Source organism: Heptranchias perlo, chromosome 37, assembly GCF_035084215.1.
Source record: "Heptranchias perlo isolate sHepPer1 chromosome 37, sHepPer1.hap1, whole genome shotgun sequence".
NCBI lineage: Eukaryota > Metazoa > Chordata > Chondrichthyes > Hexanchiformes > Hexanchidae > Heptranchias > Heptranchias perlo.
In genome coordinates, this window is record NC_090361.1 from 2,072,369 (window position 1) to 2,097,955 (window position 25,587).

At 44.6% G+C, this 25,587-nt stretch overlaps 2 protein-coding genes across 12 annotated transcripts in view; one reads left to right on the forward strand and one right to left on the reverse strand.

Moving 5' to 3' along the window:
* Window positions 1-1,172, forward strand: part of LOC137304372 (coiled-coil domain-containing protein 159-like) — a 39,473-nt gene extending 38,301 nt beyond the window's left edge. For all 6 annotated transcript variants that reach the window (XM_067972942.1, XM_067972941.1, XM_067972945.1 and 3 more), the window contains one exon: window positions 1,099-1,172. In XM_067972942.1, the coding sequence (XP_067829043.1) occupies window positions 1,099-1,116 (18 nt within the window). In that variant the 3' untranslated portion in view covers window positions 1,117-1,172. The remainder of the gene's footprint in view (window positions 1-1,098) is intronic.
* A 562-nt stretch (window positions 1,173-1,734) lies between these two features.
* atg4da (autophagy related 4D, cysteine peptidase a) lies at window positions 1,735-25,225 on the reverse strand. 6 transcript variants are annotated; one of them, XR_010958566.1, is made up of 12 exons: window positions 25,027-25,225; window positions 18,302-18,611; window positions 17,552-17,635; window positions 17,223-17,462; window positions 16,510-16,870; window positions 15,583-15,653; window positions 13,810-13,955; window positions 13,346-13,424; window positions 11,877-11,953; window positions 10,733-10,852; window positions 7,930-8,833; window positions 1,735-4,932 (listed from the first exon to the last, which is right to left on the reverse strand). XR_010958566.1 is itself a non-coding variant. In XM_067972936.1 (11 exons), the coding sequence occupies exons 2-11, from the start codon at window positions 18,516-18,518 to the stop codon at window positions 8,651-8,653; spliced, it is 1,575 nt and encodes a 524-aa protein (XP_067829037.1). In that variant the 5' UTR covers window positions 18,519-18,611; window positions 25,027-25,225; the 3' UTR covers window positions 1,735-8,650. The 6 variants fall into 6 exon arrangements, 2 of the variants coding, with proteins under 2 accessions (XP_067829037.1, XP_067829036.1); XR_010958565.1 differs by having other exon boundaries at window positions 5,131-8,833; XR_010958568.1 differs by having other exon boundaries at window positions 1,735-4,203; window positions 4,828-8,833.
* Window positions 25,226-25,587: the final 362 nt, after the last annotated feature.

Sequence of the window (25,587 nt, forward strand, 5' to 3'; positions counted from 1 at the left end):
CACTTTCCCCCAGCACAATTGGCAGCGAGCCCAAATGTTATGCTCTTTCTGCTGCTCCAGCTAACTCAGGGGAGGCCGGGAACGGAGCCCGGATTATGTGGCTCAGCAGGCAATGCATTCACCCCCTGAACCACGCCGCAGTCACCATTTTGGTTTCGGCCAACAACGACTTTACTTTTGCGCCACCATTTACACTGAACCAGAGTCAAAATGCTCAATGGGTGATACAAAAAATGGTGGGGGTAAGATTGTATTATACTTGCAACATTTCCAGTAGAGTAGCAAATTAGAATTGCATGTCCATTTACCTGCCATATTTCTACTATAAGCAAGTTGGAATCCTGACTCTCACACTCGAGGCAGCATTCAAAGCCAGTTCCCAGAAATGAAGAGTGCACTGAACTAACGTAATCTAGGTCCCAATCATTGCTGCCTTTTAAAAGCAAAAGGTATCGAGCACTCCAGCAGCCTGGTGTGCTACTAAGCTATAAACCACTTGGAGCAAACGGGGGGGGGTAAGTCAGAGGGCCTTATCGTGGGTCTACTCCAGGGGCTGGGGAAGACGGTGCTTTACAGGTCCAGGATGGGCGCAGCCCGTGGGGGTGGTTGCACCGGCTGCTTGCCTCTCTCCCGTGGTATACTCCGTGCTCGGGTGGCCTTGAGAACACGCAATATCTGCCGCTATGGTTGAGGCCTTTCGCGACTGGTGGGCATCGCAGGTATAGAGTGTCTGATAGACACTGACATTATGATTTAGTTGGGAAGGTTCCTTTTGCTTTTGTTGGGACTTTTTTGCTTATGTTGAGCTTTTAGTTTGATTGGACCATTCATGTTTCTTTTATATATTAGTGATTCTTGTTTGGTGACACCAGGTTGCATCAAAATAGGCCCAGTCAATACCTAATCTGCAAAAGGACAAATGGGAAAAAATAATCAGCCAGGGTTCTTGCTCCTGATCGCTATCCAGAAACCCCTGCTGGAAAGTGTTAAGTGGAGTCACAATCGAGCTGGGCTGTGATTTGTCAGGATAAAGAAAAAAATGCCTTGAAAATAAATTTTCCAATGTTTTGAAATTTAATAAAATATTGCTGTGTCCAGTGGCAGAAGGGGAGGTAACCAGAGGACACAGCTTTACCACAGAAGAGGCAGGCAGCCAGTGCGACCACCCCCATGCGACTCACCCATCCTGGACCTGTAAATCACCATCTTCCCCAGGCCCAGGCGTAGACCCACGAGAAGGTCCTCTGACTTATCCACCCCCTCCAAACTGCTCCAAGTGGTTTATAGCTTAGTAGCAGACCGGGCTGTTGGAGCACTCAATACCTTTTGCTGTGGGATGGATTTGGATGAAGACAGGATGTCATCCCATTGGATCTCATCTGAACTCTCTCCCCTCTACAATATCCAGCGGTTTGTTAAATAACTCTGTGTCCTGGCCTCAGTGACCCTTACTGGTAACTTGTTCTTGCCAGTGATGACTCGGTGTGTAAAGAAATACTCCGTGTCAATTGCTCTAAATTTGCCTTTTATAACCTTGAACCTGTGCTCCTTTGTCCTGCTGCCTTGTGCATCTGATGTCATTATTTCAGCTTTACTCTAACCCATTAAGGACCTTCTATAACCTCCCCTCGGAGACTCCTTACCTCGGTACACTGTGTCCGTGGATGGCTGGGTCGCATCCGTTTAGAAATTTACAGACATCAAGCCCATTAAATAAAACGCTAAAAGCTGGAGTACAGAGATTGTCAATTGTGGATAATTCCATTTATTTGAAACTGCCAAGCAGCTTTAAGTTCACAGAGTTTATTTCAGAACAAAAATAAATTAGAAAGAAGCTGAAGCTTTAACCCTTTGAGAAGTGCAGTTAACATTTTGTGCAACAGGTCTGAAACTTTTTCCACTGTCTTGCACACTGGAGGCCTTTGCATAAATCCCCATAGGTCCCCCTTAATGTTTTATTCTTACAGGACATAAATTTAAGGGGAAAAAAATCTTTATAATGAGTTTTATTTCTCAGCCGTTGTAAAATAATCTGCCTCCTCCCCATTCATGCCACACATGGGGTGAAAGGGGACCACGGATACAGACCTCTCCCCTTGAAGGGGAGGGAGCTTGCATATTAGTCAGTGAGCTTTTTTTTCAAAAAAAGGTGCACCTAATAGCCAGCTCCACCCTCCCTCTCAGCTGCAAGACGGGCAGGGACCCTGGGAGAGGGAGAAACCCACTTCTCCCCCACCAGAAACAAATACATCCTCAAAGGGTTAAAAGCTGCTAGTGTTACCTGGGAACTCATCATATCCCACAGTGAAACTGTTTGCTTTACCAGTACTGCGATTAGTTGCACGATTCAGTCTTTGTTTTAGGCCTGCGTTGATTCTGTGTTTGTGAAAAGCTGGACTGTCCACACAAAGCTTCTGCATCAAGGTAAGCAGTAACCAGGACAGTGGGGCAGTAACCAGAACAGTCCGCCTGAAGGGCTGTCTGACCCTCTACCACCAGAGGCAACAGAAGAGTAAATTCAGAGCGAGTTTTACCCCTTCCACTTCCCTCTTCTGAAGCAGCTGACCCACACTGGGGTAATGTTCTGGTGCCAGCTATTCTTGGGAACCTCAGCCAAGTGTGTGATCAATAGATGCTGGCACGATATTCTGCAACTGGGGGAATCACCGTCAACCCCCAACCTGGTTCTCTCCTGATGTCTACATGCACGTTCCAGCAGGAGTCACTGGGTAACAATCAGGAACAGAAACCCTGGCTGATTTCCTCCTTTCCCCAACCCAGAGGCCAACTGTACCCTGAGCTGAGATCAGCAAGGCTCAGCACAGACCAGAGATAGAGCCTGGGACCTTCCTGATCAGTTATGACTTGGATGGTACAGTTCCTCACTGAGCCATTAACGGAGCTATAAAGTCACTTGGACACCATCAGTAGACACATGGGCAGGCCTTACTAAAACAGAGAGCAGACTTGGAGCAACAGTTTTCAGTAGTACATGCACAACAGCATCAACAACAAACAGACAGCAGTGACACAGTGAGAGCACAAACATCACTTAAACACCGACAGTAATAAAATCAATATTCTCTCAGACAAAGCAATTGCCATTTCGCTGGGATGAGGAGATGGATCACAATCCCCACCCCCCCACCATCCCATGTTAATATTTCATTTCAAAGCTAGGCATTGGAATTAAAACATACACAAATACAGCTAAACCTCTGAGGAGAAATTATGCACATGGTTTTCTCAAAATCTTCCAGCATTTTATTTGATTTACATATAATTTGAAAGTCTGTAACAAGGGTGAGACACACCACTGTGATCAGCCAGCCATCGGTAATTGTCATTTCACAACTCTGACACTGAGAGTCACGCAAGGAGTTTGCTTAAACAGAAAAAAAGGGGAAACTCCCCTTATGGCTTCGAGGTAAAGACACCGGCTGAGCCAGGAAGGTCATTGTTTCAATAGCTAGTCTGGTCTGCCCCACCTTAGGGCAATGGTAGGGGAGTGAGCAGGGGACGGGACAGATCATCTATGTTTCCTGGTCCCCACTGCTATTCAGTGACCCTTGCTGGAAGTGCAAGGGCAGGATCACGCTGCAAAGTCCTCCACAGCTAAATAGTCTGCCAGCACTCACCAATATGATTCACACCTGAACCCTGGCCATTTGATTGAGGTAGTGGAGGGAGGGTGCACAGGGAACCATACCCCAGCAAGGAGTCAATGTTTGGGGGTGTGGGGACAGAGGAGCAAAAACACAAAAGCAAAGAAAAATGATGGGTGGGGGGGGGGAACTTCCATCACACCAGCAGGTCGGACCAAGGAAACAAAATGTCTACAGAAAATGCCACCCTGCAGCCCACACTTGGCTCCTCTTGCCACCTCAGTGCAAGCTGTGACACATAGAAGTCATGGAGAGAGTCAACCCTCCCACCCCATGGAGGTAGCCCTAACCATCCCTGAATTTCCCCTGTATGTCCTGAATACTGAACCAGTTCTGTCATCAATCGAAGCCAAAAGTGGTACAAGATATATCCAGCCAGGTTTGAATTAGAGTGTTGTCCCCAGGTCGGGCTGATCTCAGTGGAAAAGGCTCCAGTACTGGCAGACAGGCCCTGGACAGCCCACACACACCATGGATCTGCTTGTGGATGGAGCATTTCAGATAGCGGTGGAGAAACAAGGACTCTTGGAGTGCGGCCCTGCTGTGGAAATTTTGAAAGTAGCAATTGAACTTGTGTATGGAGCAAAAAGAACTTGCATTTGTATAGCAGCTTATCACATCTCTCAAACATGTCAAAGTGCTTCTCATACAAGGAATTACACTGTGTAATGACTGTTGATGTGGGTAAACATGGCAACATTTTGCATACACCATGATCCCAATGAGCAATGAGACGTTAAATCTGTTTTGGTGGTGTTGGTTGAGGGAGGAATGTTGGCCAAGACACCGGGAGAGCTCCCTGCTCTTCTTTGAATAGTACTGTGGAATCTTTAACATCCACTTGAACCACCAGGTCAGGAGGCCACGAGAGTGGATTGGGAAGGGGTGGTGGGAGGGGCAGTTAAAAGAACGATGACTGGAAGACAAAACGGAGAATAAAACTAAAATTATTTCTGGGATTTAAACAGCTGGATCAAGACAGAAGAAGCAATCCCATTTTACACCTACTTTTGGTGGATTGAGATCCAAGAGTGGAAATATTCCACATTAGGGTAATTGACAAAAACCACTCAGTGAATTAGTGACAGGAGGGGAGAGCTGGCTCTCCCCGGGGTCACCAAAGGCAGCCGAACATCCCTGCACATTCAGACAGCATTACTACCTCTCAGACAGCACAGCTTGAGTGAGTGTGGAGTGTTTGCACATCTTCTGACCGTCTAACGCAGCGGCTCCAATGAAAAGAAAACTTCCATGTGACTGGATGTGGCTGTGGAAATGGGTGCGAGGGAATCAGAAAAGCATGTTAGTAACACAGAGTTGCGGTCATTAGCAAAATAGTCAATGTCTGTACATTTGAGTTTGTTTAGGAAGATCAGAACTGGACAGATTTATAATGCATTCAGAACTGACTGGACGCTCCAAACACTTCCTGCCAGCTCAGCAATCTGATTATTTTCGAACTTACAATATAGTACACCCTGCAGTAAAGTGCACCCATTAGTGAACCGCACTACTGCTTACTGGGAGTGGCCAAGGCTGCGACAGCTCCCTCAATCATTTTCCAGCTAAAGTAAAAATGCAGAACAGAATTACAGAAAGATGGATCATGGAAACATAAATAAGCTTTTCTTATCTTTCGGTTACTGTCCAAATTTTTTTTTAAATTAATAAAGATGCAACATAAAATGATTCTCTAACAGTAACATACATTTTTAAATTATTGTGCAAACAAACAGTTAGTAAACTTCTCTCCCCTCCAAAAAAAAATGATTTGAGGATATATGTTAACGTTACACAAAGAATGAACTGGCCCACCACGTTCCAATGCTGGTTTTGTCTGGTGTTTTTCGGTGGGAGACTGCAATGCAGCAATTAATAGGTATTATGAACTGAATCCACACGGATAAATATTTACATTAATATAAAGGCTCTTCAACAGCTATGCATCAGGTGTCAGATGGCCGTGGGTAAGGTGAGTGCACCCATTCTCAGAGGTGATGCGAGAATACTTCACAAATCAGCTTTCGTTGGGGCATTCTGAAACTGGAATATCTCCACTGTACAGGTCACCAGGGAGTCTGAGCTTTACAGTGATCTTGCCAACACCCCTCCCATCCCCTCAGTCCTTGCAAGTTGCTTCTGGATGAGATAGTCTAGCTCCTGACTCCAACTACCCCGCTTATTTCAGCCAGGCACTCTTTAAAAGGCAATATCTGGCTTCCATAGGTTTCTCACTACGTATAGGCACTACGGTGTATCACAGACACTTCCAAGTTAAATCTTCACATATAGTAATTTAGATTAAAACAATAACAGATGACATTAATGGCAAAGCTATCAGATCTCACACTCCAAATCTACACTAGCCAGATTGGACCAAGGGATTTAGATTCCACTGATACCAGGTTACAGACGCACAGGAAATTAACACAGTCTGTCATATACTCAAAATACATTTGAAGGTTGCTAGTCACATATGACATATGTGTGACATTCTTTAACTGCCACAGACACAAAATAGGCACTATCTGAAGGAAAAAGAGAGGTGATTTAACAATTTGTCTGACAATGTTCACAAGTTGCCAAAGATCATTCTAAAATTTGCAGTGAATTTGGGTATCACCAGTCACATCAGCTACTATTCACAAGGATATAGTGGGCAGCATGTGAAACCGACAGCTTGAGCAACAAGTGAGTTTCAACCATCTTCAAACCTAAAATTGCTGCATTCAGATTCCCTGCCAAAAAAAGTAAAAGGATTTAAAAACAAAGTTGCCTGGTTTAACTTTGGGCTCAGTTTGGTACGTTTCACACTTCTTTAGTGACCTCAAGGAAACCCAACAGTGTCCAGTGATCCCAGACCAGTTACCTCCCTGTAAAAGTACACTGGTGCAGGAAATTATACCAGCATCCTGGCAGATAGTTACAAGTGCATAAACTGACAATGCTGCAATACTGTGCTACAGATCGGTCACCAAACAGTTCCTCTCCTGGGGGCTGGGGGGAGGATGTAGTCAGACACAAGGAAATGAGCCGACCCCAAACACAGCTATGCTTCAGATCAATAGCTTATTCCAGAAACACAAACAGTCGCGTCTCCAAATACAGGAGTTGGAACGTATAAAATAAATAACACAACCTAAATAATTTTGCAATCAGCCAGCTCTTACCTGTAAGATCAATTAGTTAAGAAAGAAGACACTTTGGGGGGGGGGGGGGGAGGGTCATTAGGACTAGTATTACATTCAAGTCAACCTTCAAGCTTCTGCAGCCAGCAGTGACCCAGCTGGCAATAATAGCGTTGCAGGAATGGGTATGTAGCAGTGCTGGAGTCACAGATCACACAGGGATCAGACCATCCCATGGAATCAAAGTGATCTGATGGTCACAGACTGTAGGTTGTCAGGTACAAGGTGCACAGTAAAGCTCCCTCTGCCCTGTCCCAGTGATGTGCCTGAACCCCAACCTCAGAGCAGTGCCCCTAATACACCAGTCTTTTCCATTTCCCACACCAACATTCTGCGGCCCGAGTGGGATTATCAATTTTAGAGTCCATTAGTGTTGAATTAGAGACAATTCTATGTTGTTCGCCAGCACCTGGTTTGAAACTGCCCAAACTCCTTTCCCATAGTATGTTCACAGACAGCAGCCACTTTCGTCCCAGCACTGAGATAAATTTGAACCCAGGTCCTGGAGGTGAAAGGTGTCTCACCCAGTGCTCCCTCCACAGTAAAAATCTGCATCAGAAAAGGAATGGTGATGGCATGAGGGCCACTGGCTTGGAAGGGTCACAGTGGAAGAGAGCTGTTTGCTTGTGGATTTGGCACTGAAGTAACACTAGTTTTTAATGATAGTATTTCTACTGATTCTTTCCCTTGCTCAAGGTAGCACTTCTGATGTTACTACTACTTAATGCTTGAATTTTTAAAAAAATCCATAAATGGACAAATCAAAAGAAATGATGTTAATCCCAATCCCTTAGAACTAAACTTTTTGCTCATCCTTTTCACCACCTGAAGGAGCAGTTTCACAGTCACCAAAAATATTCAGGTCACAAGACTCCTTCTTTAAACAGAATGTTGTGGGCCAGTCAGGAGTAGTCTGAAAAGGGAAATTCCAAAGGGACGCTGCAGCTCCAACATTGTTCTGTGGAGTGGCAGAGCATGTGTTTACACTCACAGAGTAAGTGACTGGTGTCAATCGAGTTACTGTGGGTCACACCAAGTGTACAGGAGGGAGAAGAATCAAACGGGAGTGTCCTTACCCTTGGGCTGGTTTGTTCCACCTCCCAGGTGTGAAATGGTGTAAAAGGTAAAATGCTAATTAATAGGTAGACTTCTTTGATTTGTGCTAATTTTGCCAGAAAGCAGTGGGACCAGTGATCCTGGGCCTGTGGAAAGAGGGGGAAAAAGTGAGTCAGGATTCCCAGCCTTGACTGCAATCTGTTCTGCTGGAATTATGCAGGAACATCAGGCGAGGGCAGCATCAGATTCAGCTCCAATCTCCCCCCTAACCCCAAGAAACTAACTTCCTGCCCTCACACATTCAGGGTTGAACGAGATATGAGGGGCCACTGTCACCTGTGGACTCCTACCCCAGTATAAGTCACCACCTCACCCAACATGCCCCAGCAACACTGGGACAGTGGGTTACCCTTAACATATTTTAGTTCAAACCAGTGTCGGTCAGCTTGCAATTGTCAAACCCCTGAAAAATCTGCACCGAACAGACCTACAATAGACACGTCCAACACCAGCACTACTACAAGGAAAGGAAATCCAACCAGACGATCGTTAGTCAGGCAGGAAAGAGTTAACATCAGCGTCAGAATAAAAGACACCCTGGAAGGAGGTTATATGTCATCATGACATCACCCCTTCATGGAAAAACAGAGTATAAATATAGGAACACTCCGAGAGGCTCCCAGTTTATTCCCTGCTGAAATATAGCAGGCACAGATATCTAATTGTGAGTTCATTTGCTCATCACAGAAAGACAAACTCGTCAGTGCTGTTCTGCTTTGAGTTCCCCGGTCTTCCAGACTTGGAGATTAGCACAGTTTTATCCGGTTTGCGAGTGCAGTGTTCATCCAGACTATAATCTTGAGCATATCCCTCTGCAAAGGTGAAAATAGGGTACTTCTCTTTCAAAGACGAGGAGCCCAATACCTAAAGGAAAAAATAAAATACATCAGATCACAAACTTTATTCCCCTTCTCTCTCCTCCCCCCCCCCACTTAATGTGAGACAAACTCACAAAAAAAGTGGTGAATTCAGGATCAATTGACTCACTTAAAAGTTGGTGGATCGACAGTCATTGAGGAGGAGGTTCAAGGGTTAGAGAGATATTAACAACACTGTTGATATTTTTTAAAAGTGAGGTACGGGGAGAAACTTACTGTTCATTAAAGTAGAGGATCAGCAGGTGATGGGATAACGTCCATGACAGAACAATCATGCACTAGCTCCGGACGGATCAACTAAATCAACACAGACAGGGGAGAATTCCCATACAGTGGGTCACTGCGATTGGGGATTCACGGCCAGTTTGCAAGATATTTACAGACCATTCTGTCCATCTTAATTCATCCGTTCAGGAAGACCCTGCAGTCTCTCCACTGCAACATCTAGCTGTTTCTAAAATAACTCGAGGGTTTTCACCTCCAGTACTCTGCCCAGGAGTCCACTCCAAGTGTTGATCACTCTCTGCGTGATGAAGGACCTCTTGATTTCAGATCTAAAGTTACATTTTACGAGTTTGAACCTGTCCAAATCTCAGTCTAATTTGCAGTATTTTAGATTAACCCTTTCTATACTATTTATTATCTTATATCCGTCTATAAGTTCTCTCAGATGAAGAGCTCAAGTTTCTCCAGTCTTTCCTCACACCCCAGACCCCTGACACTTGGACCAGCATCTCCGCTCTTTTCTGCACTGCCTCAAGCACTTGAATGTCTCCCTGTTTCTTGGCGAACAGAATTGGACCCAATGCTCAAGCTACGGTCTGACCACAGCCCTGCAGTTTGTTCACAACTTCCTCTGACTTCTACTCTACTGTTTTGACTGTGTAGCTCAATATTCTATTGGTTTTGCTGATTGCTGCTTTTGCATTGGTTGGACATGTTGAGTCTTGCGTCTACTAAGGCTCCCAGGTCTCTTTCAACTTCATCTTTTGCTATTTCAACCCCATCATGGAGCAGAAGTGTTGTTCATTCCCCTTCCTGTGTACAGCACTTCACACTTGTCTGCATTAAATTTCATCTGCCACGGTTCTGCACTAACGTATTTTGTGGAACCGATTCAGTAATTTCTGGACCACCTCCTCAATCCCACTACCCCTCCAAGTTTGGTACCATGTGTAAATTTGCATTGAGTTTCTGAATCTGCCATTAACATAAGTTACAAACGGTAGTGGTTCCAACACCGTGCCCTGAGGCACCCCACTCAGTATTCCTCTCCCCTCCCACCCCAGCCCAACATAACTCCTCCAACAATGCCTGTTGTTTTCTACTCTTCAGCCCTGAATCCCCACAGCTATGAGCTTAATGAGGAGCCTTTTGTGTAAAACTTTATCCAATGCCATAGACTGATCCCACAGGCCCATCACTCTCCCCAGTAACAACAGGAGTGGAGTTATCTTTGTAAAATAGGTCTTTGAACCGTGTGCCAGACTGATCCGGGGCAGTAATGGGTTGGAACACCACAGGTTCGAACACCAAGGGATTCCAACACGTTACTGCTCTGATCAGAATCTAGGACATCAGTTTCAAACGTGACCCCCACCACCCACCCACCCCAAACTGTCTTTCTCAACCAGGCCATTAGCCTCTACATCAAGTAGAACAGGACACAGCTCCCAAAGCAGGACGAGCACTGTGGAGACATCACCATCATATGGCGACTGAGAGAATAACAGAAAAAAACATGGCTGAAGTTTATTTTGAAGCTCTTTTTCATATATACACAACTACTGTGGCAGAATTTTTCATTTTTCATTTCCTCAAACACAATTTCATCAGCAATAAGGAACATGGAATGGAGTACTGCTCAGAATGAGCTGACACTCACCACTGTAACCATTTTGCACAGGTTTTCAAAATCCTCCTTAGTCTTTGCATAAAAGCCTACGGTACAGCTGGGATCCATCTTACTGAAGGACATTTTTCTTGGCGAGATGCAATGAAATGACTGTGGAATAAACAATCAGCCATTAATGAAGAGCTCCCTTTTCAAGTGAAATTCTTCACCCCCTATGGTCCATAAACACCATCCCAAGCCTCAGTCAATCTACGTCTGGCTGGTAGAAGGTAGACGAGAACATCAGTTCAATCTTCCTCTGATTTGCCCCCTTTCCTGGGGGGGGGGGGTGGAAGTGGAGAAAGAGAAGAGAATACAGTATAAATAAATAAATAAATAATCAGCTAAGATTCCCGCTCCTGATCGTTTTGCAGTGAGCCCTGCGCATGTGTGGACATCAGGCAAGAACAAGATCGACTCAGCTGTGATGGCCCCATATAGTTGGCACTGACTCACATGAATGTTGGACATTTTGGCAAGGTTCGAGAGGGCACCGACCTCCTGTGAAACAGTATCCCAACAAGGAATGAAGTAGGGAGGGAGGAGGCTCGTGTGGAGCATAAATGCTGGCACAGAACAGTTGGGCCGAATGGCCTGTTTCTGTGCTGTAGTTTCGATTTAACTCGATGTATTTAGGCGAGTTTTGAGGAATGGAACTACTGTGGAATGGGAGACTAAATAAAGTGCAAAGCTCTCTCTCCTCTACCCTAACAGCCTGCCTGAATCCAAACATCAGACTACTCTGCACTAAGGTGACACTTCAATTTCCCACATTAAGCATCCCTGTGACCTCTATAACTTATAGTTTTTATTTCCTCTGTGTCATTTTTAGTGCACTGGTGCATGTGCATTAAATTCCTCTTTCTGCTATTATAATGCAGTTATCTCATTTGAAATAAACAAGGCGATATCTGTTTTAAAATAGCACAGATACAAATGTAACACAAACAGTTTCACCAGTGTGCCAAGAAAAAAGAGGAAATTGACAAACTAGACCGATCTACGCTGTGGACTCAATTCAGTTTCTCCAGCTCTCAAAACATGTCTGTCTCTACGAAATCCAGCAGCCACTATATGCTCTGAGGCCAGCAGCAGACAGAGACCCATCCCATAGCAATAGCGTAAGGCTGCTTACCTCCAACAGGAAGTCGTGTTTAGTTACATCCACAACAGGCTGGCAGTAGTGAGGGTCCAAATACAGTAGGAAATCATCTGCAAAGTGATGGCACCAATTACTTCAGATTCTGCTGCATTACAACTCAGACTTCCACTGAAGATAAAAATAATCTCAGCTGGCATGGCTTTAAGGGCAATGCAACAGAGTTCAGTGTTCCTAGGCCTGGAGGGCGGAAGGGGGTTAAAAATTAACAAAGGTTCCTGTTCCAGATGACTATCCACTGACTCCCACTGTGTGTCTGGATATTCAGCACAGGATTTGTCCCATTGCTGAATAGTCAAAAATCATTTATTCCTTGTTTATCTTTGTTTTTCTGTCTGTCTTTCCTCTTGAAGGCCTCGACTCTTGCTGGGATACAGCTCAAAAGGTGCCCAACTCTCTCCTAATCGTACCCTATTGACCATTCTTCACACATGAGCCTGAGCAATGGTAGGATATGACAGTAAGGTCATAGCCAAGCGCAATCTTGCACACTCTCCAGGAGTCACTGCAGCAGAAACCCTGGCTGTTTTTTGCCTCCTTAACCCAAGTCACTGGGGCTACAAAGGAGTAACTTGGACCAGGAATCAAACCTGGGACCTTCCTGGTCTCTATGGCTCAGATACAAACATATGAATATGGCAAGAAAAGGCCATCAGATCCGACAAACTCACCCCAATCCAGTAGACCTGCCCCCCCTACACCCCCCCATTCCCTCTTTGTGCTCTTGGGAGAAGCAAAAAGCCAGGAAAAACATGTAGCTGATGCACAGAAACATTCTGGGAAATTCCTCTGTGATACATCACAACTGAAACTAACTAACCCTAAAACTGACAATGTTTTTGTTCCTTTTTAAAGGTCTGTAGTAATCCCATACTCACCACATCACAGAAACTTGTTCCATACAGTCATGACTCTGTGTAAAGAAATACTTCCTAAAATGACTCTGCCTTCACATTTAATTGCCATGACCTCTAGTCCAACCAGAGAACTATCAATTTCAAATAGTGTATTAACTGGACTTCTTCATTCCCTTTATTTTAAGGAAAACTCAATCAAATCTGAGACAAGTGTTTCACAAAAGTAAACATTTCCTAAACCCTATTAATTAAAAACTCTAAGATTTGATATCATTCTAGTCACTCTCCTCTGCACCCATTTCAGAGTCTCCATATCCTTCACCTTGTGCAAGGACCAAGACTGAGCTTAATACTCCAAATGAACTACAGCCTTCTATTTCCTAAGTATAGTAATCAATTTGTACTCAATGGTCTGAGCAATACAACCATATTTGTTTTCCCTCCAGCTCCTCATTAAAGATGCACATTCAGCTACTCCTCCCAGGTCTCTTTCCTGATCACTTTCTTTAATCAGGAGCCCGGACCGGACTATTGTGCCCTTCCAGCCAAATGGAAAACAAAAAAGATTTACTCTACTCCAACACCTACCTTGAAATCCAATGAAGTAAAGTGAGTGCTTGGGTTTCCCACCGATGATTCCAATACAGCATTCGAGCTTCAGAATCTCCTACAAACAAACAAGGATCAGATTCCTGGTACATTGCCATGTCATTTGTTTAGCAAGGCCACAAGAAAGATGAGACAGGGAGGCACACCTGAGCACACCAGCAGGGAAGCAATAAGAACTGGCCACCAACAGGAGAAAGGTAGACTGCGTGCAGAGCAGTCAGCATTGGGAAAATCTTAGGGACTGACGTTGCTGGTTGCTAAGTGTGGCATCAATGCAAACTCAGTTAATATATGGAGCTGTGTTCAAGACAGACATCAAAATACATGGCATATTTAAAGCAAAATGAGTATTACTCTTAACGTGTGAGAGAGATGCAAGCATACACAGACACATGTACACATTGAAAGACTTCTAACCCGATCATTACAGCTGCATTGCCTACCTTCACACACTGCATGTACACTGGGTTGAGGCTTTCTCCTCCAAGCCGAACAGGCACCAGGATAACGACAGACTTCCAATCCAAACTGGGGACTTTTCCACCCTTTAATCTTATCTCACAGAGATTCAACACGTCTCCTTTGTACACTGTCCCAGAAGGAAAATAAAAAGTTGCCAACTTCCAAGATGCCACAACAAAAAGTGCTCTGTTTAGAGTCATACAAAACTTCCATGCGTATAAAGTGGAACTGTGATTATCCAAATATCTGCACTCTTGATTATCTGGCAGAATTTTTGTGGGATTCAGATTTGGAGCTTCCAAAACTTAGTGAAAAAAAAATCTTAATTCATTGAAATAATACATTTAAAACACATATTGAAGACAATTTGAGATCCATCGATTATCAGCCAATTTTCCCTTCAATATGTCAGAGAATGATAACATTGATAACATCAAAAGGAAAGAGGCCATTTTCTCATTTGACCATCCCACTTTCTTCCAATCACTGTCCAAACTCCAGCCGAGAGGTCGGGTGTAGGCGACAGCCTTGACTCAGCGGGTAGCACTCTCACCTCTGAGTCAGGAGGTCGTGGGTTCAAGCCCCACTCCAGAGACGTGAGCACACAATCTAGGCTGACACTTCAATGCAGTACTGAAGGAGTCTTTCAATAAAACGTCAAACCGAGACACTGCTTCCCCTCTCAGGTGGATGTAAAAGATTCCATCACACTATTGTAACAAGAGCAGGGAAGTTCTCCTGGTGTCCTGTCCATCCATAACAACATTACTAATACAGATTATCTGGTCATTTATCTCACTGCTGTCTGTGGGATCTTGCTGTGTGAAATTGGCTGCCATGTTTCCCTACACTACAAAGCACCCCAGTGGCTGTGAGGCACTTTGCAACATTCTGAGGTTACGAAATGCAAGTTCTTTCTTTCTTCTTAAACAAGAGGCTGTGTGTGGTTTTCCTATCAATGAGGAGAGCAGGATCAATGCACTTCCACCTGCCCTTTAATGGTAAGAAAAGTACCAATAAATCATTGGAAGGCAGAGAATGATGTGAATTAATTGATATGGGATGTTACTACAGAGAAGCTCTTCCGAAGCATGAGGAATTGAAAGCTGGGGCAAGATATGGACAACGATGGATGACTGGTTATCAGCAGCTAAATCCAGTTTAGAGCCTTTTTAGGCTGGAATGTGACAGCAGATACTTTTGTCTATTTCTTAAACCCCAACCCCCCCCCTCCAAAAAAAACATAGCTCATCATCACTGCACCAAAAGGACAAACTGAAGGAGGAGTTCACTTTGGACCACTAACATGCCACCACTGCTGACTTGAGACAGCATTAAACAGCGTCCAAACCCTCAACAAACTCAAGAGTGTTTCACTCAGAGTTTGCTGTTCAAAGTGTAAATACACCCTAAAGAAAGGCACTGAACTCCAGCACAACCCCTAATGCATCGTTCTATGGAGAGGAGATGAGCTCACCATTCAGCATCGAGCAGTTAGACTAGAGTCCTTGAGCAGCTGAATGGAAAATTCGGGTGGTAGTGGCTTGGGACAGGTTATTATTATATTCTCTTGGCTGTCATGTAGCTGGCCAGGCAGATGAAGTACTCAGATAAATAAAACTAGAGGAACTTATCCCCACCAACAGTAACTTTTATGAAAATTATAATTTAAAAAGGGAATCTTACCCTCACTAAGAAATAAGTAGTGCAGTACCTAACATGTACCCCTGTAATGAACCACAGTGCACACTCACCTGTGCAGTCCTGAGCTACATAGATAGTAATATTCAGAGGTTCAGTGCCTTCAGCCTTTTCCACTGCTCTCCTGAAAGAAATGGAGAATCAAGATTACGAGAGCCAACAAATCAACTACAGTAATTAAAAACACAACTGCGAACTAATTCAGCACTCCGGTGTTTCTTCAGACCCATCCTGGGGTGCAATTGTACGGGTGCCAGCAGCCTTTCAGCACCTCAGCCAAGTGGCATTTCTTCATGTGTGTGTCGAGGCAGTGTGTCAGCTAGTTATTGAACAGTGGGAGGCACTGCAGCCCAAGCCTGAACCTGTCCTCTCCCAGTATCCAAGCAGAGGCAATTTCTAGCAGTAGTCACTGGACAGCGATCAAGGGAAGGAGCCCTGGCTAATTTCTTCTGCTTAAACCGGGGGCTCGAAGACCAATTATAGCACCCAACTCAGTTAACTCAGCCCAGATTAACAACTGAACTAGGACATTCCCAGTTTATATCTTGTTTAAGTCAGGAGTTTTGTGGGTTCAAGTCCCTCTCTAGGACTTGAGCAGACAATCCAGGTTGACACCCCAGTGCAGTACTCAGTAAGTGCCACGTTATAGGCATTAAACTGAGGACCCGTCCATCTGCTCAGGTGAATGTAAAAGATTCCATGGTACTATTTGAAGAAGGTCAGGGAGTTCTCTCAATGTCCTGGCCAACATTTACCCCCCAACCAACATCACCAAAACAGATTAACAGGTTATTCATCTCATTTGCTGTTTGTGGGATCTTGTGATTCACAAATTGGCTGCTACATTTACCTACGTAACAGGGACTACACTTCCGAAGCATTTCACAACTAATGAATTACTTCTGGATGCCCTGAAGATTTGAAAGGTGCTATATAAATCCAAATTTTCTCTGACGCCATTGCAGATAGACTTTACTCACTTGATTATGTGAGCTACAATGGATGGGCCATACCAGTCTCCAGCCTTCTTCCCAGAGCTCTTCCCATATTCCACTAGCTGATGCACTCCAAATGGAGCCTTGGGGTGATCTCCAAACCAGGAGATGATTTTCCGGTGCTCCATCTCCTCTTTGTCCATATTGGACTGGTCAACGTTGTCCTGTCTCTGTGCACGTGTTTGTGTCACGGTGGTTCTCTGGGAATCCCTGAGGCTTCTACTTCGGTCAAATTGCAAGCTAAGGACCTCGGAGAAGGTTGGCAAGTTTGCAGTGTTTGATTTGGATGGCGATCTGGGCTCAGCTTCTGATTCAACAGAGAGTAACGCATCAGGCCAGGTCCAGTCTGAAAGAAAAGGGTCATTTACAAACCAGGACCAGCAATATCGCAGAAATTAAATTCATTAAAAGGCAGCAAGCATTTGCTGGTACCAGGCTGCCCTTTAGTACCCCACGTAAGAGGTCATTTTCAATAACAAGGCTTAGATGGTGGGTAAGAAAGTGGATGAAGACAGGTTAGTGTTCAGCTGTGATGCCTCTCCCTTGGGTAAATAGCCTGGCACTCAATCCCTGGGTTCCCAGATATTAAAACGGCCACTTGGACGACTACTGTTCACAGCTGTGGATTGCATCTTGGCAACAGTCAGTCCATTCAGGAGAGGAGAAAGAAAAGTATAAAGCAAAGATGCAAGACTTACTTCGAGACAGAAGATGGACAAGCAGTCCTTGTGCCAGTAGCATCTGTCCACTGCGTAACATGCATCCCCATCCACAGTCCGTCGTCCACACAGAACCTTCCAGCTGAGGAAATTCACGCCTGTACGTCAACCAGATGCGCGAGGCAAAGTCCTTCCGGAATAATTCCACCGTGGTGGGAGGGGCATTTTGGTTGTCTCCTGTCCCATAACCAGTGTTTGGGTTTGACTGTGAATCAGCTGCTGGGAAGAGAAGTAGATTGTGATATTATTAGCAGCTCTGTGGCTTACAAAGTCACAGTGTGTCCCAGCCCCAGATATGAACACAATACCTTCTGACTCAAAGCAGTAGCACCGTCCCAGCAGAAAAATGGGGGACGTTTTGCTAAAGTTTGTTCTTGCTTTCACCACCCAACCTATGGAGACGCAGAAAAGAAATAGGTTAGCACAGCTGGTTACTAAGGATTATCCTCCCCTCAACATGTGCTGACAACACCTCTTGCAGAGGGGAAGGGCAAGATATTAAAGCCAATATTGTGAGCCTATTGGATTATCAGTAAAGATACACGTATCTTCATCATTTTAACGGGGTGTTGTCCATTCAGCTTCCTACTGTCAAGAGTTGGGAACTCGTCCAACCCAGTTCCCTGATCACAATCATCAGCACTTGCTTTGAGGAAAAAAGTACATCTATTCCAACTATAAATATTAAAATTGAATCAAAGTACATGAGACAGGCCTGTGGGTACGAGCACCACCTGGGTGTTACTGAGCCTTACAGATCAGAGGGTTTCCCTCCTCAGTCTATGCAGAGTTAGCCGATTAGGGCAGTGATGGGTCAATTGAAGTCAGCGTGTTCCTGGCTTCTGTTCACTACCCAGTGACTGCTGCTAGAAAGTGCACATGAGGATGTCAGGTGAGGGCACCATGTCTTATTTGGACCAAGTACAGCAGGAAGGACAGGAGCTGTGAAACTGCACCCAATGTGAGTCAGCACTTTCAGGACAGGATGGGAAATGAAGAGGCAAGAAAAAATGCCCTGGACTTGTGGAAACAGTTCCATCTTTGCAAAAAGCCCTCACCATATTTGACATTATTCCATGCTGTCATCAGCTTAGCTTTAATCTTGTCCACCTCATCTGGTTCGTTCGGTTGTGGCTTGTCTGCTGAATTACAATGGCCGTTCCAGCTGTTCTCACGCTCGCTGGGTCCTGGGAGCAATCTCCTCTTAGAGTCTGAGGGACGCAAGTCCTCCTGGCTTTGGATGTACTGAACAGACGAAGGTGAGACGGAATTCATTGGTCACGTAGTTAACGGTCATAAGACACAGCATTGGTGGGCAGTGCATTTATTCCTTTGCCTCTTGGCCATCTAAGTTACAGCAAGAAAATCCTGGATGGGAGGGAGAATACACACAAAGAAATTTAAAATCTGCAAAGCATGGAGGTCATAAAATTCACAAGTGCACAGACCTACAGCCCAAGGAAACAGTTATAGTAGGCTGAAGGCTCGGCCAAGTACAGAAGGCATGAGGTGTATACAAATTCGCCAGAGATTCAGGTGTTAAAGAACTCTGCCTCCCAAGAGCTCATTTATTCTGCTTGATACAAAATATACCTGTACACTAATGAGTTAATGCTGGCGATAGCTCCAAAATGAGGGCGAGTTGGAAGGTCTGATGATGTTGTGAAATACAAAACCCAGGGATGGTGCAAGAGGTCAGATGGCAACATGAGGATACAGAAAATGGAAGAAAGAAACTTGCCTTGTGCTCAGTATTGAACGTGATAGACTGCTGCCCTGCAGATTCAGCCACAGTGAAAATGTAGAAGAGAAAGGACCAAGTAAATATACATCAGTGAATAAAAATCTTTATAAGCTCCCAGCTTTAATCCACAGCTCTGCTGATCCAGTTACAACTGGCCTCAGTATACGTTTTTTTTTAAAAAGGTCAGGGTTACCACTACTGATCGCTACCCAGTGATGCAAATATGGGTCGTCAGGTGAGGACAGGATTGGCAGTGATGCCCTCCTGAGAACACCATGAGGAACAGCCATTTGAGCAAGATAGTGGAGGACGTCATACACCAGTATAACTCGGCCTGTTCAGGAGTGCAGGAAAGCCTCTCTAACAGTCGTTGCCATTCTAGACATTTGGTGTTTACTGGTTAATCTCTCCCCCCTGCTTTGGTCAGGCCTATGAAAAGGCTGTTCCTGCCTTCCCTTTTCCAATCCTATCCAATCTAACCAAACACTTACACAATTTTTCTCTTTCCAGTTGCTGATGAATTTGCCATTTCCAACACTACAACATAAAAACCATAAACCACTTCAACTCCCCTGCAAACACCGGTAATAAACTGCAAGAAACCGCTGCTCGGGTGGCCCTGGAGAATGTCTGCCAGTACGCTTAAGGTCTTCCATGGCCAGTGAGCACCACAGGGACTGCAGAGTATAGTGGATGGTGTAAATAATATTATTTAATTTGATAAGTTTCCTTTCTTTATGATTAGAGTTTCTATTCGTTGTTCCCCTTTAAAAAGGGGGCATTTTGTTTGTTTGTTTGGTTTGATGACACGGGGCAACCCAGTGTCTCCTTATAGTTAAAGAAATGGCATCTGTGGGGAGAACAGACAGGATAACGTTTGGATTTTGCCCTTCTTCAGAACTGAAAAATGGAAGATTAACAAGAGTTTTAAAACAATCTGAACAAAGGGGAGAGGGAGGGGAGCGGGAAACAGACAGGAAGTATCGATGAAGCGTCCTGCTCCCCAAACTCTGCTAATGCTGCACACCTTTCGCTCACTGCATTCCCATAGTGACACTGCTGCGATCAGGAATATTGAGTAAAGTGGGAGGGGAGGGGAGGGGGTGGGAATTAATCAAACCAGTGTTTCACCACTTTGTGACTTTGAGCCTATTGCTCAAACATACTGCACAAGTTCAGCAGTTAACAAAATTTAGAGCTACACTAGAATTCTCCACATATTATGACAAGTGTGGACGAGGCTTAATGGATAAGAATTTTACTTTACAAGTTCTTTCTATCTCTTTCCCTGTCCCTCCCTCTTTTCCCATTCCCACTCCCATTCCTAGTCTGTTCTATTTTATGATGTGGAGATGCCGGTGATGGACTAGGGTGGACAAATGTCAGGAGTGGCACAACAACAACTTTATTTGAAATCACAAGCTTTCGGAGCTTTCCTCCTTCGTCACCCGAGAGCTTGTGATTTCAAATAAAGCTGTTGGACTATAACCTGGTGTTGTAAGACTCCTTACATTTGTTCTATTTTAAACAGGGAAGGTGTGTCCATAGGTAAATCCATTAGCACTGTCCCAGCAACAACTTGCATTTATTTAGCACCTTTAACATAGTAAAATGTCCCAAGGTGCTTCACAGGAGTGATTATCAAAACAAAATTTGACACCGAGCCACATAAGCAGATATCAGGACAGGTGACCAAAAGCTTGGTCAAAGAGGTCGGTTTTAAGGAGTGTCTTAAAGGAGAGAAGGAGAGGCAGAGGGAGGGAATTCCAGAGCTTAGAGGCTAGGCAGCTGAAGGCACGGCCGCCAATGGCGGAGCGATTAAAATCAAGGATGCCCAAGAGGCCAGAATTGAAGGAGCGGAGATCTCGGAGGGATGTAGGGCTGGAGGAGGTTACAGAGATAGGGAGGGGTGAGGCCATGGAGGGATTTGAAAACAAGGATGAGAATTTTAAAATCGACCGGGAGCCAATGTAGGTCAGCGAGCACAGGGGTGGTGGGTGAACGGGACTTGGTGCGAGTTAGGATACAGGCAGCTGAGTTTTGGATGAGCTCAAGTTTATGGAGGGTGGAATATGGGAGGCCGACCAGGAGGCCAATGGAATAGTCCAGTCTGGAGGTAACAAAGGCATGGATGAGAGTTTCAGCAGCAGATGAGCTGAGGCAGGGATGAAGACGGGCGATGTTACGGAGGTGGAAGTAGACGGTCTTATTGATGGAGTGGATATGGGGTCGGAAGCTCATCTCAGGGTCAAATAGGGCGCCAAGGTTGCAAACGGTCTGGTTCAGCCTCAGACAGTGGCCAGGGAGAGGGATGGAGTCGGTGGCTGGGGAACAGAGGCAGTGGTTTCAGTCTTCCCATTCAAGGGACATGGCGATAGGGCAGGAAAGTGGAGTTGAGATAGAAGATCAGCCTTTACTTTATTGAATGGCGGAGCAGGCTCGAGGGGCCATATGGCCCACTTCTGCTCCTATTTCCTATGTTCTTAAACCAGCCTCACTGAGAAAGGTCAAGAGCAGCAACACCACGGGTTCACCATCACCTCCAAGTCACACACCATCCTGACAGACATTTACCGCCATTCCTTCATCATTGCTGGGCCAATATCCTGGATTTCCTACCCAAAACCATTGTGGGAGCACCTTCACCACAAGGTCTGCAGCGGCTCGAGAAGTCAGCTCACCACTACCTTCTCAAGGCTACAAAATGTGGCTTTTAGCAGCATGTCTCACAAAAAAGGAATTCCATTTAAGGAATGGGTTTGGAACAAAACACGTATGTATTCAGCAGGAATTATCTTTGCCAACAGGGACAGTACTCTTAAAACATTTGCTTTTAAGCAGAGTAACCTACAGAACACAGTGCTGTGCAGTAAACTTTAAACAGTACAAACAAACTTTTTTAGGCAGCCAATAAAGCTGGCTGTTCTGATGAAGGGACACCACCCAAAATGGTAAACTATCTTTTTGGAAGCTGATGGATCTGTCTAGTTATTGCCAAGTTACAAAGCATAAACCCATCTTGAGGTACACTCCAGCTTTAAAAAAAAGCTCAATTATGAATCACAATACAGTCACTTTCAAATAAGGGAAGGGGAACACATACAAATAGTGAACTTACTCTCAAGGTGAAGTACCTTATTTATATATAGTCTACGTAGTCAGTCCATTTTTTTTTAACACACTCAGTTAGTGCCCGGACAGCCTGTGCTGTTACAGGTACAGTCAATGCTGGTTCAATAAGTCTTCTCAAAAATAACCCTTAACGCTTGAGTACACAATGATTTCAGTACTTCCATACCAATAATGGCCTCACGTTGCTTCAACTCAATTTAATTTTGCAGTGGAGAACCTCAGGTGTGTGAAGTCACTGAATCAAAGCTCCAATTTCAACACATTCAAAATGCCACAGTAACAGCAGAGTCACCACCACCCCCAACAACCCCCATCCCCACAGGTTCTAAATTACCAGGTTTGAGAGACCCTTTTGCCAAATAGAATTTATGCTACCGGCTGGAGAGTACACGTGTGGCCATCTGGTGACGACAGGATCAGGGTCAGGCTCAGCTATGATGCCGTCCACAGCCGAATAGTCTGCGGACACTACCTAGGTTTTTTTTTCCTACTATAAGATGATACATAAAAAACCTGCATGAAGATTAAGGGTATTGTGATGTAATCAGTGCAGAAAAATATAGTCGTCATTTGATTGAGAGGAGCATACAAAAGAGGATAACATACCTTGGGGCAATAACAAGGCACTAATCTCAACTACAAATCGATCCTCTGCAAAAAATAATTGGGAAAGATAATTCAGAGATAATCCCCTTGAATTCAGACTCTTCGCTCTGCTATGCTTTTGTTTTGGAAACTGTTTGAAGGTCCATGGCCCAGAAGGCAGGACAGAACCAAGACTGGAAAGGGTTGGAGAAAGACAAGATAATTCAGGTCGCAGTGATTTGAGGCTAAACTTGGGCTTTAAAAGCCTGTAGATTGTGGGAAGAAAAGAAGATTGAGGGAGATGAGGAGTTCCACAGATTTGAGGTCCTGGGAAAAAATGAATTAGAGTAGGAGACAGCAAGATGAGTCTTGATATCAACACAAGACTGTGAGAAGTTAGCGCTCTTGATTGCAAACAGTGACTAATGACAATTAAAGTTAATGACAACTCTTTAATAACCCCGAAGATAGCACGTTACTACTTCAACTCCAATTGCAATACAGTCAACTTCCCTGATGGAAGAACAGAAATGGACAATACAAAGCAATTTTCTACTTTCACTTGCTGTTTGAACTCCCATTAACAGGAATAAACAGGTAAAAGAACTATTAAGTGAATATTTTTGTCTGTTTTACAAGTGATGCTACTTTACAAGCATATCATGTGGCTACAGAACTGGCTGTGTGTTCAACAATTTATAGAGTTACAGCAAGTGGAAAGCAGCGAAGCATATGAAACCATTACGCCTCAGGAGCTATTCCATTATATTTAAAGAAGCATATCTTCTTCAAAAAAGTGGCAAACAATAAACTTGCCAAACACAGAGCACAGTCCCACAGAGAAACATGTCACAGCATCACAAAAGCTTCATCATATCATTGGCACATCACACCATGCCCAAAACGGGGCACAACTGTTTCACTTCATTTCCCTCTTGACAGAATACCAGTAAAAAAACACTAAATATTCTTGCTAATATTTTCTTCTATGAATTCCAACAAATCAATAAAATATTAGAACAGTAATTAGTCTGATAATACCTCTGAAGGAGTTACCTCCTCCTTGTCCAACTTCAATTATTTATGTAAGAGTAATTCCATCTCTCCAACATCTTGTCTTTCTCTATTGTACTGATACTATATATCTTGTTCCTCCCTGAGCTGTTCTCTCTTGCACTTCCAAATTTCCAAATGTGCCATCTTACACACCTCTCCTCCTTCTCACTGTGTGGAAATTAAGACTTGTTGCACCATCTCCTATTCTGATTTAGATCCCAGAACCTCCAATTTGTGGGACTCCTCGCATCCCTCATGGTGCCCTTTCTCCTACAATTAACAGGCTTTTAAAACCTGCATTCACCACCGAATCACTTACTCAAAAACAGTTTAATCTTCAACTTCTTCCAGTTCTGTCCAAGGGTCATTGACCTGAAACATTAACTCTTGTTTCTCTCTCTACAGATGCTGTCTGACTTGCTGGGTACTTCCAGCATTTTCTGTTTTTGTTTCAGATTTCCAGCATCAGCAGTATTTTGCTTTTCGCTCCTGAATTACCTTGTCTTCTCTCCCACACTATTAACTTAGTGTCTTTAGGCCACTGGCCCTTCATTTAGATTCATTTTTTAAACAACAAAAGCAACTGCTACCTTCAGAATCAAAAACCCTCTTAACAAAATATAGTTCCCAATGAACAAAAAAGTCAGTATACTGACATTTCCCAGTAATAGATCATTCAATACACTTGCAGCAATTGCTTCACAATCATTGATCCCGCAGTGTTGATCAGTGTTGTAAACTGCAAGGGCAAGCAAAAAAAATTAAACAATGATCGATATGTGGAAGTGATTACAAACCAACAACAAAAAAATCTCAGGTCAGGCTCGAGTCGTTGAGAGCTGTGAATCAGGGTTTGGGATGTCAGCATGAGGTAAATGTTACGAGTGAGATTTATGATCAGAAACAGTTTGCAAACCCACCTAAATGTGTTCAGAACATGAATGCAGAGCTGTGTGACCATTTTGACCCAAACAAGTGAAAACTGACGGCCCATTATCTGTTTAAAAATCACATTAAAGTCAAGAGCCGAACATTGTCCGGAGGCGGCGGGCCCCGCTCAACCAAACTTGCCAACACTTTGGCAAAACATTTGATTGACACCCATACGGACCAATCACAAAACGCACAAGGCGTGAACGACAACCAAGCAGCCAATCGTCACTGAGTGTGACCGTCGACCCGCCCCCTCCGCGGGGCCATCAGGTTAAGTTGAGGCGAGTCGCCAAGGCCCGGCTTTAATATTTACAATTTATTTAAAGAGCTCACCTTAACCCCGTGCCATTTCTCTCGGATCTTTTTTATCTCTCTTTAAAAAGGGGGTTTGTAACAGCTTCGTTTCGGTTGATTGGAGTTTTTTTTTCTGAAAAACCGTCCTTTTAGCCCATAGTTTATTCGCTTTCTTGTCAACCGTCAGATTAACTAACCGGACACCCGTTCCCTGACGGCCATTATCACCAATGGAGAGCGGCGACCGCCCAGAAACTCCAACCCGGCGCTGCTGCAGCGCCACCTGCAGTCTGGGAGGAGCTGAAATGTGAGCGGCCGCTGATGGAGCGCCACCTGCAGTCTGGGAGGAGCTGGAGAGTGAGCGGCCGCTGATGGAGCGCCACCTGCAGTCTGGGAGGAGCTGAAATGTGAGCGGCCGCTGATGGAGCGCCACCTGCAGTCTGGGAGGAGCTGAAATGTGAGCGGCCGCTGATGGAGCGCCACCTGCAGTCTGGGAGGAGCTGGAGAGTGAGCGGTCGCTGATGGAGCGCCACCTGCAGTCTGGGAGGAGCTGGAGAGTGAGCGCCCCCTGCCGCCCGGGAGGAATGCTGTGAAATGAGT

What these genes read in the sequence shown, in the direction of transcription:
- atg4da (XM_067972935.1), bottom strand. Translation starts at nt 18,518, where the DNA reads ATGAATTCCGTCTCACCTTCGTCTGTTCAGTACATCCAAAGCCAGGAG. An exon ending in CTACTGCTTTGAGTCAGAAG is followed by an intron (nt 17,463 to 17,551) that starts GTATTGTGTTCA and finishes TTCTCTTCCCAG; the next exon opens with CAGCTGATTCACAGTCAAAC. An exon ending in TGTACATGCAGTGTGTGAAG is followed by an intron (nt 13,425 to 13,809) that starts GTAGGCAATGCA and finishes GTTTGTTTGTAG; the next exon opens with GAGATTCTGAAGCTCGAATG.